General features: G+C 42.6%; 1 protein-coding gene across 2 annotated transcripts in view; it reads left to right on the top strand.

Moving 5' to 3' along the window:
* SYDE2 (synapse defective Rho GTPase homolog 2) overlaps positions 1–19,293 on the top strand; it is a 36,138-nt gene extending 16,845 nt beyond the window's left edge. For both annotated transcript variants that reach the window (XM_064428424.1, XM_064428425.1), the window contains exons 3-7: positions 4,732–5,831; positions 8,806–8,932; positions 13,442–13,623; positions 14,487–14,718; positions 16,825–19,293. In XM_064428424.1, coding sequence (XP_064284494.1) covers positions 4,732–5,831; positions 8,806–8,932; positions 13,442–13,623; positions 14,487–14,718; positions 16,825–17,327 — 2,144 coding nt within the window. In that variant the 3' untranslated portion in view covers positions 17,328–19,293. The remainder of the gene's footprint in view (positions 1–4,731; positions 5,832–8,805; positions 8,933–13,441; positions 13,624–14,486; positions 14,719–16,824) is intronic.
* Positions 19,294–19,806: the final 513 nt, after the last annotated feature.

The raw sequence follows: 19,806 nt of genomic DNA on the forward strand, positions 1-19,806 counted from the left end.
TGAACTCATAACTGTGTGTTGAAGAAAAGCATCCCTTTGTAATCTTGGCTCCTGAGACAGGTTTACACCACAGAGCTCTGAATAGAGTCTTCTGAAGAATTTGCAATATTTTTGCTTTTGGGGAGGATAACTGTTGGTATTAGTGCCTACCTAATGAGTGGAATCACCTCGTGTATCTGTATCTGAGAGACATCCTGGTAGGACCGGTGCATTGAAGGTTGCCAGGATCTGGATTGTGCTGTTGTTACTAAAAATGTACTTGAGTTAGCTGTCTGGGTGGAAAATCCTGGTAAGAATCACTGTAAACAATTTCTTTCCAATGTTATGGAAAGTGAAGATGGATCCCGTATTCCCACTTAACCGTGGTATGTGCCAACTGGAACTTGGCTTAATTCCTATTAAAACTACAGGGCTCTTTCTCCACTTAGACTGTGACCATTATCCTGGTTTCCAAATACATCTTTTGGGGCCAATGTATGCAAATATTTTGCATGCTTGCACGTTGCAGGCAAGCTTTCAGCAATATACATAGAGTATACTGGGGAGCAAATGCTACCTACACCTTTCCTTTCACGTTACAAATACTGTTTTTGAAATTCAATGGTTTTTTCCCAGATGGAAGATGCTTTGTGGTTTACCTGTTTTTCAGGTGCAAGGAGCTGTGCTTTCACAAGACAGAAGTGCATTGAAATACTTGCACAATGTGTGAGATACTAGAATGGTTACAGATTTGGCAGAAGGGTCCCTCTGCTCCCTCTCTCTTCTGCAGAGATGAAGCCAGTTCTGTCTTTTGCTCCTATAAAAGTTAATGAATTTATCACAGTTTTATTAGTATCAGTGTGTATAGTAATCAAAGAAAGCAAACTATCTGTACAAAATTCTGAGATTCTTTTTTTACCATTTTAATAATTTCTATATTCCTTGACTCTGAAGCAGTATCTGAGATAGGAACTGCTTCAATTTGATATATCATGAGTTGTTCTCTCAATGCCATTTACAGTTCTGCTCTGAAGTTTTATATCAGAACAGGTCTAGAACTGTGCCTTGCACCTGAGAAACTTAACAGCCTTTGACATCAGTAGAGCTGATGTGCAGTGTGTCAGTTGAGGATCCAGATCAGTATCTCTTGTGGATTCTACCACAGAAAAACAGTAGCCTTCTTTCACCTATTGTTTGCTGTGAGAACAGTTTTGAGATATTTGGGCTCTTCTATTTTGATTTGCTGCTTTTTCATTTTTAATACATTAACTCAGTATTTCCATTAGGTATGAGAGTGGCTGTTTGATGCTTCAGTAGCTTGGTGTAGTAAGCAACTGATAGCTTTCTGACCAACTTAGTCACTTCAACTTGTTGCCCAAAAATAAATTGCAGGTTTTCTGAGTAACTTTAATTCAGAAACCCTATCTTAAGCAATGGGGAATGTGACATATATAACAGGGTAGTCAAATGTGCCTGTAAAACAGCATGTGTTGCTGGCAATGGATATGCCAGTGATAAATGTGCCCAAACACATATGAACAGCATTAAACAGGGTCAGACAAGCATGTTTACTGTGCTAAATCACTGCACATGTCTGGCAGGGGCTGTGTTGCAACTGCTGGAGTCTGAGCCCTCTCTTCCCTTGGGGCAGTGTTGTGTAGGGGTCTGCTGGGCTGAGGGGACACTAGTGACTGTCCTGTGGACACCTGGGTGGATGGGCCTGGTTTGTGAGGCACTGTGGGCTCCTCGTGTTTCTGTGGCCAGGGAAAGGCTTTATGCTTTCACACAGCCACAGTGCTGAGCAAAGTAAAAGCTGGCTCCATACTCAAGCTGAACCCACAGCTGATGTTACACTCAGTTACTTAGGGTGTCAGTTCATTTTGACTTGCATTGCATTGTCCCCCAAAAGGTTCTTTTTTTCCTGTGTTCATACTGCTGAAGTGTCAGAAGGCACAAGGTAAATGTATCAAAGTCAGTATAATAGAACAGCTCAGGCTGGAGTCTTACCCTTCAGTGGAACAAGGAGCATGAATGAGACCCCATGCAGTTGCAGCTTGGAAACCTGCAGGGGTAAAGACTGGTCCACATCCCTGTTTGTTCCAGGGATTGAGTGTTCTCACTGTAAAAGATGGATGTTACTTACACATACAAATGGTCAGCTGTGTATATAAAACTGACCATCCCTGTGCTCACCTGGTGCAACAGGTGACTCTTATGTTTTGTCTTCTCCTATCACCCTTCTCTAAGGATATTTTTAATGTCTCACTGCTGTTTGCAGTGCAATCTTGTAACTTGGTTGAGAAAAGAGGTGCAACTCAGTTTCTCTGTCACCCTTGTGAGAAAGCTGGGTAGGCTGGGAAGTGAAGTGTTACTGGACTGTGCTGCAACTCCTCCTGCAGCTTGTTCAGAGTTGTCATGTACACTCTTTTAAAATTGCGTGCATACCTCAGCACATTGCTGGCTTTAGTGGAACAACATGTGGCTCAGTGCTGATGGGAATACCATCCTGCATAATACTCGACTGTTAAGTTTCCTCCAGCCGCATATTTCACTTTAACTGTTTGGTGCTGAACGCAGCAGAAGTTGGACACATAAAAGTCGTAGTGTTAGATTGACTCTTTGGTTTTAATGAGCTGGGGGGGGGATGTTTAATTTGCTGGCCTGCTTTTCCAAGCCTGTGCCAAAGAGTTTTGACAGAAAGAGGAGATTAATGTTAGAGGCTGCAGTGTGGCAGTGATTGCTGTAGAGTGCTCCACGCCAGCCCACCAGTGGGACCGTGCGGTGATTTGCAGTACAAGGGAAGGCTTTGTCTGCCTTTATCAAACACCACATTTCTAACTAGCTGCTTGCCAGAAAAGCACAGCAGGCGTGCTAGAAATAGCCCTTCCCCTGCAAGGGAACTACTTCCATGAGATGCAGGATTAAATGAATTTTCTTCTGTTCCTCTGGAAAACAGATTCTATGCATTATTCTTAGTAACTGAAACTTCCTTTTATAAAGATACTCTTTTAAGCAACTGTCTTCAAAAGTTACTTAATCCAAACTTCTATTGAGACTAGAACTAGCCTTTGTAGGGTTTTTCTTGGAAGGGGGTGAGGGAACCAAACCACAGCAGATGACTTTGGTCAAAGACCATATTGCCTGATTTAGCTGTTAAGGCTTGGTGAAGTATAAAAAGTACATTACAGTCCAATGGTGGAAATTAATTTGAATGCACAGAGCACTTGTAAGAATCACTTGCTGTGGGCTTGGAGTGATTTGTTTAGAATTAAAGTAGTAAGTCCTTGGCAAATCTGAAGGAGAAACCCCTTTAAAGTATGGTTTACTAAGCATCTTGTGAAAACAACACTTCTTTCTTTTTATATGCTGTAAACAGTCTCCTTTTCCATGGCTAGCAAAGGGGAATGATGGATGGATAAAGGTGTTTGAGTCTCTGTGAGCTGCCTGGGCTAACTGCTTTGCACAGGGTTGGTGTGTTTAGGGGCTCTGTAGAACCCCAGCCTGCACAGGCAGGGCTACCCAGTCCTCTTGGGAGCTGCTAACATTTGAAAATGGTGATTGGAATGGCAGTTGCTAGCAAGAGGCACTCTTTGTTTCTTAAGGGGAGGAAAAGTGACCCTAAGTGAAAGTAATCATGTAATTTTATTAATATCTATGTATCATTCTGGCTTCAGTTTCCCTCCTGCATGGTTTCTTACCTCAGGTAAATTGATCGATTTTCTTACAGTTATTACTGCCTCGTGCTGGTAAAAGTGAGAACGACTTGAGCAAAACTTGGTATTTGCATTTCCTTGAGTATTAGAGCATGAGGTGAGCCACAGGTTCCTGTCTGTGTGCAGTACTGGCTTATGTCTAATTGTGTTCCTTAATTAGCTGTTCTTTACTGCTGAATTGAAGGAGTGTTGTTGGTTTGGTTTTTTTCTTTTGCTCTTTTTAGCATCAGTGCTTGTTGGGGTTTTTTTTGGTACCTTGAAAGGGGGGTGATTTCCTGTGAGGATGTCACTTGGGAACTGTCTAACTTTAAACACTCCTGTGGGGTGGTAGTGCCAGGAAACGTGGAAGGTTGCTGGCTGGCAGGCAGTGAAATGAGGCAGTGCAGGATGCAGCTTTTGGAAGGAATAAATCTTACATCATGCTGTAGAAAGGAGAAGCTGAGAGAAATGAAAGAAAAGGTGTGAGACTGCCTGTATCTACACAGGAGAGATTTAGGGCTCTTTGAGGTAATAGAGGGGCACAAAGAGCCACATTCTTTACTAGAGACAAGTGTCTTTCCTCTAGACATAAGAGGAGTGGCAATGCTGATGTGTTGGCTGTGTAGCTAACTGCTCTGTAGACAAGGGTGCCTTTGCCATATTTCCAGGATTTTTTCAGTGAGTCTGGTTTCCTTGCACTTGTGCCCCAGGAATGTGGCCATGTGTGAGTGTGTGGGGGATGCAGCACAAATGGGTCGAGCTGAATGCAGAGGGTGCAATTGCTCATTTGTTTATATGTAGTTTCTGGCCCTTTCATCTCCATAAAGCAGAACAAATCTGGCTTTTGACAATGAATTGCCAAGTTTGGCTGAACAAGTCAGCAGAGCACAGCTTTCTGAGCACTTGTGAACATCTGACTGAATGAGTGATGTTTGTCTGAACGAATTGTACTTATCAGGTTATGACAAATCATGCATGTTTTCCCCAAGTTCAAGATTTTTTTTTTCATTGCCAAGAATTGCAGGTTGAAAATTATTATTCCTTCTCTTTTCTTCTAAAGGGTTTGGAGCTGCTCTTGCACGCAAGCCTGATATACCCTCCACAGAGGTTTCTCCTCCAAGTCCCAGTCCCCTGAAAAAAAGCGGATCAATCAACTGGCCTTTTCCTGATAGAATTAAATCTCCCAGGACTGTGAGGAAGCTTTCCATGAAAATGAAAAAGCTGCCAGAGCTGAGCAGAAAGCTGAGTGTGAAGGGAAGTTCAAGCCATAGTAGTTCAGATAATCCTCCTTCCCTGCTGAAAAGTAGCTGCCGGGATACAAGCCATACAGTGTCTTTGCCTTCTTCTGGAAACTCAACCACAGCTGCCAGCAGGAATGTGATAAGCCGTTACCATCTTGACAGCAGTGTGTCCTCACAACACACCTACAAAAAGAAGAGCTCAAGGAGATCCAAATCCTTCAACAAAGGTGGTTACCTCAGTGATGGTGATTCTCCTGAACTTATAACAAAATCAGGTAAACACAGACATGACACCAAGTGTGGGAAAGGAAAGGAGAGCCTTCCAAGTAATAGTGGTAAACCTGAAATAGATATTGATGCCTTCAGACACTACAACTTTTCTGATCAACCCAAGTGTTCTCAGTACATCTCTGGACTCATGAGCATTCACTTTTATGGTGCTGAAGACTTAAAGCCACCACGAATAGACTCAAAAGATGTCTTTTGTGCAATACAGGTTGACTCAGTAAACAAAGCAAGGACTGCCCTGCTCACATGTAGGACAGCATTTCTTGACATGGACCACACATTCAACATAGAAATTGAAAATGCTCAGCACTTAAAGCTGGTGGTGTTCAGCTGGGAACCCACCCCACGGAAGAACAGAGTGTGTTGTCATGGAACTGTGGCTCTTCCCACTCTCTTTCGGGTCACCAAAACGCATCAGCTGGCTGTCAAACTGGAGCCCAGGGGGCTCATTTATGTCAAGCTGTCACTCATGGAGCAGTGGGAGAACTCTCTCGATGGCCTTGACGCAGACCGTGAGCCTGTGATGTTTGGGGTTGATGCTCGGAAAGTTGTAGAGAAGGAAAATGCAGGCTTGATGGTGCCACTTTTGCTGCAGAAATGCATTCTGGAGATTGAAAAGAGAGGCTGTCAGGTACTGTGCATATTTTAATCTCTTTTGTCAATATTTCTGTGTTGATATAGCTGTTGTTGCAGTGTAAATAGTGAGTGGAAATGGGGGAAATTAAAAACATCTTTACAAGTATCTTTTTTATTTGCTGCTTGTGTCTGGTGAACACTTGCTGTTGTAATGTGGGAGGAATAACAGGGTTGTGTGCAAGCAGCACTTCCAGCTTGGCCTTTGTGGAGGAGAAGTACACTTGCTCACAGGGTCTGCTCCCAGCAGAGCTTTAGGAGTGGGGGTAGTGAAACAAGCCTGAAGCTCCCAGTCTGTAGAGTCTCCCTCAGAAAGCAGAGATCAGTTGAGAACTTGAGAGTGTTTGACCCCTGAGACATGGGTCAGTCTGTAGGGACACACATCTAAATGTAAAAATGAAATGGTTCACTGTTTGCTCAAACCCAAAGCTGAGACACTGTGTGCAGGGACACAGTGAGCCCATCTTTTGGTGCAGTCTGAAGCCAGTGTGCCTAAGACCCATGTCTGTGATTACTTTGTACACAGCATTAGGATGAGGATGAGTCCCTGAGGGGCTGAATTAGTTCTTTGCCCACACCACTGCTCCTTGTCTTTCTTCAGGCTGTTCTCAAAACTGGGAGTGCTGCAAAGCAAAAGTGCCCAGTGTCTTTTTTCCATGCCATTATTGGTTGATGTAATCTAATGAACAAAAATATGTATGAGAAATGAGGTATGGAAACAAATCACTGGTTATGGGTGCTAGACAAGAGGTCTCTTAAGAAGGACTGTGCACAGGCCTAAGCTCAGATGTTCCCCATGGCAATTAATTTGAAACTGGTGGGAGGACTCTTGCCTGCTCTTCCACAGCATACCTGAGCCCTCCTTGTCTTTTGCACCTGTTCTCACTCAGGTGAAATTGAGAAGTAGTCACACCTACCAGTGTTACTATTTTAAATTGCTGACAGGTTGGATATGCTTGCAGGTGTGATGAGATTAGCTCTGTTGTTTATAACCCAGGTCATGAACTGTAGAGGGAAATGGAACTTCCATGTGGCTCTTTTGCTGAGAGTCATTGCTGGTATTAGCTGTGTGATTTTTCTGGTGGATACTTCTCCTAACATCCAATCACTGGAAAAGAGAAGTTTTATTCTTTCTGGTATTTGTCCTATGGTTTCAGCACTTTATTATGGGCTTATTAGTACCTAGTCATGCAAATGATATTGGGTAATCAAGGCAACACTGGTAATGAAGCAAGTGGGATTTGAGTTATCTGAATGTACCTGATTGATGCTTTTGAGCATGAAATCTATTTTTGTATTTGCACAGAGAAAGCCAAAACTGCAAAATATACAGTTAACTTCTTCTTTTAACCACATGCTTGTCTGACATTTTTGACTTTCCTATGGAGTGCAAATATTGTCATGGTGCATAAGTTCCACCTAAATTTCAGATGTGGAAACTTTAAAAGTGTAAAAGAAATTGTCTTAGGCATAATGGGAAATTGTCTTGAGAATGGGGCAGTACAAATTCCATTGGGTAACTTTCCAATCAATATACGACCAGAAAAATACTTTTGCTTGCATACCTTCATTCTCATGGTCTTGAGACAGTACAGGTGGGGTTCTTTTGGTTTGGTTTTGGATAATGTCTTGTCTTGAGTCCATGGTAGTTTTAAATTAATCTTTTACTGCACGCCTGCCGATAATGCTAATTAAAATAAAATTACTATTTCTAATAATTAGTTTTGTAAGCTTGTAGTACTACTTTGCACAAATGCTGCTGCTGAAAATTAAAAATAAGGATAAAATGGAAAATTTCAATACATGAAATCACTTGATTGAACTGGCAATTTAGTTCAAGAATGGTGTGGGTTTCACTTCTATCACCTTAAGCATGCTAAATAATAGCTGTTTTGCAGAAAACTTTCAATATAATTTGAAACACATGGAAGTCAGCATCTTGTCAACTTTAAAACAATATATTATAGATATAATAATGGGGTAGTCATAATTTTCTTGTAACTCTGGTTAAGGGTATAAAAATAAATTATTTTTTTTTACTACGTAATGTAATACTGTAGGAAAATGCTTTCACTTATTTTTGGTTTGTATTGGTTTGTTAATTGATTTGTAACTTTCCTCATTTTTAGTATGGAGTCAGTTTGTATGACTTTTTCTTCTGATAATGATTAATGACTGTATTTGTACTGCAATTTTGCTTACATAAAGCTCTAAACACTTCTCACTTGTTTTTGCTGAAGTTTGAATTCTATTTTGTATAATTAAACAATTATGCCAGGAAAAATAATGCTGATCTGAGTAAGTAGGGTGAAAAGCAAATATATGTTTAATCTGTATTTCTTTCCTGATTCTGCATAAAAGCAAAACATTAAGCAATTCCAGTTTGGAACTTGTAGGTCAGTAAAACACTTCTCAGCACGTTGACTGTGCTGTGAGAAAACAGGAGCATCCTTCTCTGGCTGCTCCCAGCCCCTGTGTCCTCAGGGGTGTCTGATCCTGTGAGGGGTGATGGGACAGCCTGACTTGGGAGTACAGCAAACCGAGCTGCATTCCCAAACAGCTGCTGCTGCTGGGCTCTGGTGGCACAGCACACAGTGCTGTCACCAGCTGCTGCTGCTGGGCTCTGGTGGCACAGCACAGGATGGCAATTACCAGCTGCTGACTCTGTGGTGGCACAGCACACAGTGCTGTCACTGCTGCTGCTGCTGCTGGGCTCTGGTGGCACAGCACACAGTGCAGTCACCAGCTGCTGCTGCTGGGCTCTGGTGGCACAGCACACACTGCAGTCACCAGCTGCTGCTGGGCTCTGGTGGCACAGCACACTGTGCAGTCACCAGCTGCTGCTGCTGGGCTCTGGTGGCACAGCACAGGATGGCAATTACCAGCTGCTGACTCTGTGGTGGCACAGCACAGGCTGCAGTCCCTGGTCCCTGGCAGGCAGTGCTGATGAGGGCTGTTGTTTGTGCTTGCAGGTGGTGGGGCTGTACCGGCTCTGTGGCTCAGCAGCAGTGAAGAAGGAGCTTCGAGAGGCATTTGAGAGGGACAGCAAGGCTGTTACTCTCTGTGAGAGCCAGTACCCAGATATTAATGTCATAACAGGTAACACATTTACTTGCTTTTCTTCCAGCAGAGTTGTGCCATGTTCCTCATGTAGGTGCTTTGAACTCTTTTTCTATTGTCATTTTAGCAAGCTCTTAACTTCTCCTGAATACTGGCTGGTAATGAGTGCAGTTGTTGTGGGGATGTAAGTATGGTTGAAGCAGCAGTGACTTTTAGGGAGGGGAGGACATGGAAGGACCTGTTTTCAGTAACTACTCCACCAGGTACAGAGGGAGTCTGAAAGGAGCTGGGGTCTTGGAGCTGGTTAAACCTCTGCCATTGGTTTGTATTGGAGCAGATCGGGAAAAGCTTGGCTGTGATCAGGCCTCTCTGCTGTGCTGGTGGATCCTCACCTTGTGTTCCAGGGCTGCCTTGGATCAGCTGTTCTCCCCTTTATGTTGGAGATGCAGGAGTTATGAAAACAGATTTCCTGTTGTATTGTGCAGGCTAGTTGGAGCTGCAGGAAAGTGCCTTCATTTGACCACTGCTTTTTTAAAAACCTTGCTGAGCTTTCTCCTGCTCCCTGGAGTGGCCCTTCATTTGGTGTCACTCAGCAAGCTCCAGGCACAGGTTAGAAGGTCCTGGGCAGCCTGTCTGCATCAGCTCCTTACATGGCTCTCCTCACAGGAGTTGCACTGCAGAACTGAAGTAAGTTGTTGAAGTTTTTCTGGTTTGCTAAAAACTGGAACAGTTTTATAACTATTGATACTTGATGTAATCTAAAGTTGATGTAATTTCAGGCATCACTGAGTAAGTCAGTTGCTCTGAGAAATTAGTCAGAAGCGGTCACTGCCTGTATATCAAGGGATGGAAAGTGTAACAGTAGTTGGGGTATAAATTTTCTGTGCCAAAACCCTTTCTGTAATAGCCAACATCCAGCTGTACAGAAGAGTTATATCCTGTTCGGAGGTTTATTTCATTTCAATGTACTGGGAATTAATTTTATTAATTACATTTTATAATGATACAACATGTTATCAGAAGATACTACCCAATGACATTTACTGAGTTACATAAACCTCTTGGTTCAGTGTGCAGCCAGTCAGTTTGCCTTACTTGCCTTGGCTGATTTTGCTGTGGGGTTCAATGTTGTTCACAAGTACCAGCATTCTCAGCATCAGAAACTTGTATTTATAGAATTGTTTAGGTTGAAAAAACCTTCAAGATCATCAAGTCCAGCTATTAACCCACCAGTGTTTCACTCTGATGTTATACAGCTTTTATAAATGAGGTGTACAGTAAAGGTAAAAAGCATAAATCATCTTTTAAACTGGGTCATTTTCTTCTCTTTACAAATAAATTGATGAGAAAAAATGGTGAGAACTTCTAATATCAGATTGTTCCATGAAATGATTTTGCATCCTGAGTTTGCATTGCAAGAGTGAAGACTACAGCTTTGTTTTCTGCCTTACAGAAAGTCTATTGGGTGTCCTTTAGTTTGCATTCTCTTGCAAGAGTTTACTTACATGCTGCTTTCCTTACAAGGGAAAAAGAGTTTTAAGGAATTACACTGAAAAGCAGATTCTTTTCCCTGGTAGTCCTGCAGCTGTGCTGTGCAGGTGCCTGCAGTGCCTGTGTCAGCGTTGTGCTGCAGGGACTGACTGCTGTGTGGGCTGGGGGAGCAGGGAGGGAAGGGCTGTTGGCATCCAGAGCTTCCACTGGCCAAATGCAGCCACTCCAGTTATTGGAGACTGCCTGCTGTGGATTGGTGGGGGAAACTACAGTTTTTGTGGACAGCTGAGTTAGCCACTGTGCCTACTGCTAGGAATAAAAGAGCCCACAAACTTACTGCATGTGCTTAGGGAGTTGGGTTGAGAGGGAATGTTTCCCTTGATTACTTAATGCTGAGGCTGATGCACATGATTCATATTTCTATCAACCAAAACATGTGTTCCACAGAATATGAATCCTCAGCATAAATCTTGGCTGATTTGAAGAAAAGTGCTGCCTTATGTCCTTTTTGAAATTTGAGTAGCTCTCCTTTCCAAAAAGATGAATAATATATTTTTTGACAGCTCTCCAAAGACTAAAGAATGAACATTTAATGATTAAATCTTGACTGAGAAATACTCTTGGGGTTGGCACAGGCTGACACACAATGAGGTGGGCTCATGGACCAAACTGAGGCACGCAGGCAGTTCATGGAACTGACCTGTAGCCGTGTTGCTGCTTCGTGTCTGTTGGCATCCACGTGAGTTCATATCTCTGCATAAAGCTTGCAATACTCTTAACAGTTCAGTGGGTCAGAAAAATGAGGAATTAATGAAGTGGATGGCAATTTCTGCTCTCTGTCTAAATTGGTTGTGTGTGGTTGTGTCAAGAGGAATGTGCTAGTGGGCTGGCAGCGGCAGGAAGCGTAGATTCATGGAAAAAAAAATAACAGCAGCCTCTTAGAGGGCTAATTTAGCTGAGTGAATAGCAAAAGGATTTAGAAAGGTCAAGGGGCATTCATGGCTCCCAAATCATCCTACTATCTGGAGCTGAACCGGAGAAAGTCCTTTGGCAGGTGGTAGTCCTATCATTGTGGATGCTATTGCAGGAATTCCGGCTAAATACTTATTAATAATGACAGTTGTGAGTGTTTAGTATAGGCTAATTTGATTAGAATATGTAATTTCCTACTGTAAGCTGGTTTTGATTTCAGCCTCTGCCTCCAAAAAAAGCAAAACTGAAACAGAGATCTGGATAGAAGTCAGCATCTCTTGCTAATGTTTTGCTTATGAAAAAGGAGAATATCCCAGACTATGTTGTACAGCACCAGCATCTGCCACATTTGTTTCATAAATATTTTAACCAGCTAATCCACATAGGGAACATGAGCCTCTAAATTCAGGGAAGAAGAAATATTTGGTGGGAAGGGAGAATATGAGTAAGTTACTAAACAAAAACGAGCCACTTTAGTGGCAAAGTACCAAAAGTGCATATTCTTTTTAAAGCAAACAAAAAAAAAAAATCCCACAAAAACACCAGGGGAAATATTATTTTCAGGAAAAAGTGGTTGTTCTCATATTTTGTGTTCCTGAGGGGATGTTCCCATTTGAAGCACAGAGTGGGCTCCTGGAGGCCGTATGGTGTCTGCAGAGATGGTTTTGCCTGTTTGCCCCGTGCCCCTGCTGCAGCAGGAGGTGATTCAGGCAGTGCTGCTCCTGCAGCACAGCTTCAGTAGGTGCACTGCTGCAATGCACGATTCTTTTTTAAATTAAAATATTTCTACAGGTAGAAGACAACTCTTACATGCATTCTGCATGTGAAGGGCAAAATGTTAACTTCTGTTCCCTGTATTTTGTTAGAAACTATCTTGTAACAGAGACCACACCGTTCAGTTCATTGTACAGCTCTGTTACACAGACTCGAGTTGATGAAAACTGTTGCTTTGTTAAATAGCAGAGTGTGATAGTAATTGCTGTGATGTGAGATTTTTCAAGGTTGTGAGGAGGGCCAGCTAAAAAAATCTGCCTTTCAAACTTTACCTGTTTGGAGGACAGGCTGCTTTGTTAACTGCAGTACCTGCTTTTGAACAGTTTCTTTTAGTCCAGCATTTCTTCCTAACAAAGTATTCAAAGGCAGCTGTGATCTAGCTAAAATTAGTAGATATTTGTGGCACAGAAAGCAGTTTTTAAAGGAAAATGAAAACTGCTGGGAAGCAGGCTTGTTTCCTTCCATTTTTTGGTTGTATTGGATATTGCTCCCGGATAGCATCCTGCTATATTCTTTCCAGAGGCTGCTGTTAGAAACCTTAATAGTTTGGGTTTTTTGTTATTGTTCTTGCAGTCACTGCCTGCCCCTGTCAAAATGAAGTACCAGCCAGGTTCCAAAGCCGGTTTACAAGAAAGCAAATGCTCAATTCCTCTTTGGAAAGAATAGGTGTTAATGAGTGCTTGCCTGGTTGTTGCAGTCCCTGCAAACAGCCTCTGCCCCAGCACACCCCAGCTGCAGAAATGCTGCAGTATTTCCATGCACCAGGGAGGGCTCAGTGCCTCCCGGGTGTGAATCACATCTGTCACAGCTGGGGCTGCAGGGGGTTGGTGGCTTTCTCTCGTGAGGACATGTTTGGTTTGTGCTTGGCTGGGTGAGAAGACACCATGTGCTTTGCTCACTGGGATGTTTGCTCATAATTTTATAGCTGAAAATAAACAGAAAAGAAAAACTAACTGATAGGCTTATATAAAAGAGGACGGGTTATCAAGCTGGACTTTGATGTTAGTAGGAGCTCCTTTCCTTGGATGGGAGGTGGGCTGCTCTGAGTCCTTTCCTTGCCTCCCCTCACCCTGAACAAGGGAAGCTTGGAGAGATGTTCACCTGTGTGTCCTCATGCCTGCACGTGCAACAGCCCTGTGCTCCTGCCCCTCTTTACTGTGCCCTTTTGATGTGGTCCTCCCATCCCTCCCTCCTGAGTGCCAGGTTTGGCACTGACTCAGAGGATTTTCTTGTGGAATGAGTGCAGTTGATGTACTTTAATGCTCCCAAAAATTGCAGCAAAGAGAATCTGCAGCTGTTGTGTCTCCTTAGGTGTCCTAAAGGATTATCTGCGAGAGCTGCCCTCTCCCCTGATAACCAAGCAGCTCTATGAAGCAGTGTTGGATGCAATGGTGAAAAATCCCTTGAAAATGACAGCCAACGGTTGTGAGAATGACCCCAGTGACTCTGAGCACACAGCAGCCCTTCTGGATTGCCTGCCAGATGTTGAGAAGGTGAGTAGTGTTAGCATGTTCAAGTAAATCACAAGCTTCAGAAACTAAAGGAACATTTTCACACTGGATATAAAATGTCTCAGAACTGTTTATCAGATCAAGTGGTTCACTTGGATTTGTGATGCTCCACATGTTTGAAAAGAATTCCATGCTGCAATGAATTAGAGGGTCTGCATTGCTGGATTTGCTCGTTTTCATTTTATATTGTTTCTTTAAAACTGAATGAAAGGCTGTTATCTGTACTTTTACAAGATCAGATAAATGAGAATTCCTGTGTGTTGTCCTGCTCCACGTCTGCGGAGCTCTCTGATCTGTGTCTTGTAATTACCTGGGCAAATCCATTCCTCTTTCTTAAGGCTGTGCAATAAAGCCTTCCCTTCCCATGCCATGCAGTGTAAGAGAGCTGTGCACTGTTATCTGCCAAATTCCTGTGTAGCACCACAAACCACAGCCCCTTCTGGGGGGAGGGAGTGAGGGGCCTGCATGGTATCTGGAATTACCTGGAAGCTTGTTCAGATGCTGACATCATATCGAGGGTTTCATGTTTTCTAATGTACCTGGATCATCTGTACTGCTTTCTGCAGCCTCTCCTTCCTTCCTGATGTACCCTTTTTACTGTGAGAAAACTCATCTGTGTAAAACTGAGTTCAGATAAGAAACAGAGTTTTACCAGAAAGTCTGTCTTAATTGGTCTGCCCTGTCATAGTCAAATACAGCTTTTCTAATTGAGCACTTGGATGTTCTGTTGATGGATGTTGGTAGTAAAACCAGAGCTATCGGCCTTGGTATTTTCTCTCTAGAGCTGTTACCAGCACCACTGTTGCCTAGTGTTTGGTTTCCTGAGCAGTATTTTGTTTCTTTAGGCTACCCTGAAGATGCTGTTGGATCACCTGAAACTGGTGGCTTCTTACCACGAAGTAAATAAGATGACGTGCCAGAATTTAGCTGTGTGTTTTGGCCCTGTGTTACTGAGCCAGAGGCAGGAGACCACCAACCATAACAACAGAGTCTTCACAGACTCAGAAGAGCTTGCTAGTGCCCTGGACTTCAAGAAGCACATAGAGGTTCTTCACTACTTACTTCAGTTGTGGCCAGGTACTTTTATCTGATCAAGCAAAAAAAGTAAAACCATTGCTGTGTGTTTGCACTGTGTGACACTGTACATTAGAGCAGCACAGAATTCTTAAAATATGAGGTACTATGGCATCACCTGTTAATCTAAAGAAATTATGACAGTTTCTATTTGGGCACTTTGCTAAATGGGAAATTTGTTGGTTTAGTTGCTTTCTTACCATATGGCAGTGTTTGAGTATAATGAAAGAAATAGTGAAGATTTTATGTGAGTAAAGACACTAGAAAACACAAACCCAGTGACATTTAAGTTTCCACATCTGAATTAGAGACATGTGGGATTTTTTTCCCCCTGCTCTCCAGCTTTGACCTGATGGGGTTACTTTATTTCCACCCTTGTAATTTGGCAGAGTTGAAGACATCCTTAGAGTAAGAGGTTTGCAGCTTCTACTTGTTTTTGTAGAGCTTTGCATAATGAAAAATGTGGCTACTCCATGATGGGTTTGAGTTGACTGCAGATGCTGCTGCTCATTTGTCAGCTGCAGGTGGGCAGCTCCAAAGCTGCTGATCACCAAAAATGAAAAGAAGCTTTCAGTCAGATGAGTGAGTCTATGCAGGAGAGTTGGGCATGTAGGTGGAGGAAGAGGGAGACCAAGAGCTATTTGGGCAGCAAATACTGTGCAGAAAGTAATCTTGAAACCCTGGGGATGGGTTATGGCATGGCTGCTGTGGACTGCAAAACCAAGTGGATGCAGCTCTGCCTGTAGGAGTGTGTATTGCTCTAAGAGGGTAGGAGTAGGGTAAGTAGTATAGTTTTCCTTCACTTAGAAGAAAAAGCTGAGCACTATCTCTTACCTTGCAAGAACTGTGCAGGATATTGTGTTAAAAGGGAGGTAAAACACAAATGCAGAGACCTGAGTAGGTGAACACCACCCAGTGTAAACAGCACACTTGGACTGAATGGAAGGATCACAGTCTGGTCCCTTATATTTAATCTCCTGTAGTTTGAGACAGCTTGATAACCAACATGTTGTGCAATACTTTGATTTCTGTATATTTCCAAGCGAAAACAAATGGGCCTTGTTTGGTCAGACCGTGTAACACTGGCAAGTTATTGTTAACCCATGGCCCTTCATCTTAATGGAGCATGGTCTAAACAGAAGGGGTTTGTTATAATGGGGGGGGGAGAAAGCAGTGAGAGTTATTGCATGTTACTGTGCAGACATAAAGTAAAATCCCCTGGAGAGACCTGAACTGTGGGTCCAGAAGGAGAAGGATTGGGCACATTTCAGGACTGAATCTTTGTGCTTGCGTGTGGGGAGTCTGACAAGAGAGGCTCACATTGTGAACTGCATGGGTTTGTGTGCACTGCCGTTTCTGTGTGAATGGGAATAGGAAGTCTCTGCTGCTCATTACAAGAAGCAGTGGTCTGTATAAAACCAGAAGTTTTGCAGCTCAGATACTTAATAGGCCCAGGTGAGTGAACAGAGCTGTGCTGTTTGCCTCAGGCAGCGGGTCACGGCGGAGGAGCCTGTTAGTAACTTGTGCTGTGCAATGGTGAGCTCAGGTAATGCTGCCAGCAAACCTGTGTGAGTGTACATCTGCACAGAAAAATACTGCAAGGGAGCTTCTTCAGTAGCACAGAATGCTAGGGCAGAAGAGAAGCACGAGAGCCCAGCTCGCTGTGTTGTCAGCTTCTCTAGGTGTTTCTCAGTGGTGTGTTTTTGTTGAGTCTTAGTATCTTTTGCTGTGCCTGCTTTCTGTTACTCCTTAGCCTGAACAAAGTGTGTGAACTGAGCTGTGGGCTTTTCTTTGACCCAGAGCTGGATGGTGACTAACTCATATAATGAATTTAATTGGAGTTCTGGGAGCTTCTACTTTTAGAGAAAGGCTTCTCTGCTGCAATTTGAATCCAGCATGAATCTTCAAATTAGGAAAAAAGTAGTTTTTCCTAATTATTTTATATCAAACAGTGGCAAAGCACATGAAACATGTAATGTGTTGGCTGTAAGATTGCATGTGTTCGTGCATGCTCTTAGTGGGACATCCAGGGATGACAGTGGGCATCTGCCATGGACTTTTTTGTTGCAGCATGGATTCAGTTCTGACTGATTTAACTTCTCTCTCCAGTTCATCACTCGCCTGCCAAAGAACCAGCACATCTGAATGCATTTCCTGAGCACTCATCCTGCCTGAATTACCTGAGGCCCAAGAGGCAGAGACCTCAGGTGCTGAATCTGAGCGGCACCGAGATGTCGGGGGTGCTCAGACCGAGGCCTGCAGGCCTAGACAGCCCATCGAGCAACCGCTATGCTGGGGACTGGAGCAGCTGTGGGGAGAACTACTTCTTGACCCCCAGAGACTGCCTGGGGGAGGCAGACTACGATGACGTCCCTTCGGAAGGCACGGAGAGCGGGGATGACAGCAGCAAAGCCGAGGAGCTGGACGGCCCCGCCAGCCGCGCGCAGCCCGGCCCCAGAGAGCAGCCCTTTGGCAGTGACCTGACTGTGCCAGCTGTGGACTCTGCAGCAGATCACACAGCACACCTCAAGGACCTGCAGGAAAGTATTGACACCCTCATAGGAAACCTGGAAAGGGAACTCAATAAAAACAAACTAAATATGAGTTATTAAATCCTGTCGTGCGCGACGTCTCCTTGTGCCTCCGTGGCCCTCGCTGGGCTTCCCTGGCTGTGTGAGGAGTGATGGTGCCCCTGAACACCTTGTGGTAAGGCCATGGCCCACCTTGTGTTAGCACATTTGAAGCCATTCCGTAATGTTTCTGCCTTTCTGTTGGAAGGTGTTGTCCTGATTCGTGTTGGAGACCAGCTTAGACTGTGATGTGATTCCACAGAGTGGCATTTCTCCCTAAAAACACTATGCACTTAGGTGGCCTGGGCAGTACCTGATAGAAGACAAAGCAACATCTCTGCTGTCAGTGGCAGCAGAATTCCTCATTCCTGAACTCCTGGCTCTGGTGCAGATGTTCCTCTCAGAAGAGGAGGAATACTGCTTGGCCTGAGTTTTGCAGCAGGGACTTCAGATAGACTTGTTTTACTATATATGCAATGGCTGCTATGAAAAATGCTTTATATAATATTTATATATAAAGTTTTAATTGTACAAATATTAACATATTACTGTATTAACACTTTTCAGTAATTATTTAAACAAGCAAAAATAAATATTTTTCTAACCTTGTTTGTATATATCTATGTATAAATGTGCATGTGTCTGTAGCTATCTTTGTAAAGGAAAGGTCTCAGAATTATGAAATGTTCCCATTTGCAGGAAGACATGTTCAGTGATGCCAGGACAAGGTTACCCTTTGGGTAGCACAGCATTTGATTTATGCACAGAAACATGGCCAGAGAGAAGGTAGGGTGAATGATTAATGTAAATGACCTTGTGTATTGCAGGAACAGCATTTGCAGGTGTTGACTATTAACTCTTCACACACACACACCCCACCCTTTTTCTGTTTGTTTGTTTGTTTCCCTTCATTGTTTGTTTCTTCCTCTGTGGGTTTTTTCACATATAAAGAAGGTCTGGAAGGTATTTACTTTTCCAAAAAAATTTTTTTGCTTTTCCTTTATAACCTCTTGCTTCATTCTTGATGTTTTGGTACATTTTTTTCTTTCCAGAGTTTAATGTATTCTTTTTGTGGTACTCTTGGCTACTGCTGGTAATTAGATGCATTTGAGCCGTCTCTAAAGGATTGTGGCTCTGGAGATGCAAGATACAAGTTCAGCACAAAGCCAGTTACTTTTTTTTTTTTTTTCCTCATTACTCTCCCAAAAAAATGGAAACCAGAGTTGTCACATGAGGTTGAAGGGGTGGAGTGACATTACTCCTGGGGAGTTTGGGTGGGATTGCAGTTCACTGTGACCTTATTAGATTCAGCTGTCACCATCTGCTCAGAGCCTCTTTTATCTCTAGTCATTTGTGATGAGCCATTAAACGTTTCATGTTAAGGAAACACATTGTTGATTCAGGTAAAAATGGTCATCAAATTATTGTATACAGGTGTTTTGACAGTCCTTCTAACCAAAAGGACATACAGAGTCATTTTTGTCCTCCACAGGTCACATACACACCTCCAGGGAAAGGGGGATTTGGGCAGGTGGGGCTGAGAAGGTTTTGGTGTTTTCAGAGGACAGTTGCTGTCAGCTGGCAGGGTAGGAATTAATTCTATGTCTTTTTGGTACGATTTTTGACATCCCAGCTTGGCTTTCCATTCACGCTGTGGGTAAGTGCTTTCCTGCTAACCTGTACTTCCTTATACTGCTTAATTGAAGTTATTTATTTACAGTAGCAAGGAATTAAGAATTGCTATGGCAAACTTCACCCCTCTTTTCTAAGGAATTATTTTAGCATGATTCCAATGGGCTATTCAATCTCACTAATTTATTTTTATAAGTGTTAAAAGATGCAAAACAATTATTGCAATATAATGATATGAATGAAAATGTAAATTTAACCTGAAGCATTTATCAATAAATCGATGTATTTTTTTAAACTTTTATACCTACAGAATGTGCATACTTTTTAAACTATAAATTTAAATTCTAAATAAAATTTGAATTAAGAGTAAAATCTGTCTCTGCCTATCCTGTGATTATTTAAACCTGTCTAAGCTGATGTCATCCATTTGCACTGGCTGTATACATGAATTAATTATATAAAGACATTTAGCTTTTCAGATGTTTTGTTCTGTTGTCATGTCCAGATTGACTCAATGTTTGAGTTAGATAATTAAAAACAAACTACTACTCTATTAGCACTCTTTGAAATGTGTTTGCACTTAAATTTATTTATTAATCCTTCATTGCTTGTAATAATCAGATGATGTAAGTGGTCACCTCTTGAATGCATGTGAGCTTTTCCTCCAGGAGGGCTCCGTAACTGTCAGCTTTAATATTTTAATATTGCAACAGTGGAAATTAGTGACTCCATAAATTGTATTCATGTTAATATCATGAGGTAATTAAAATACATTGATTTATTGTATTACTGAAACACTTCCTGGTAATTTAGTTATAACAACTTCTAAAACACATTTTGTATCTTAGAAATCCTCCTTTAATGAGACATTTCCCAAGTGGTATTTTTG

The sequence above is a fragment of the Passer domesticus genome, chromosome 7, assembly GCF_036417665.1.
Source record: "Passer domesticus isolate bPasDom1 chromosome 7, bPasDom1.hap1, whole genome shotgun sequence".
NCBI classification, from domain to species: Eukaryota; Metazoa; Chordata; class Aves; order Passeriformes; family Passeridae; genus Passer; species Passer domesticus.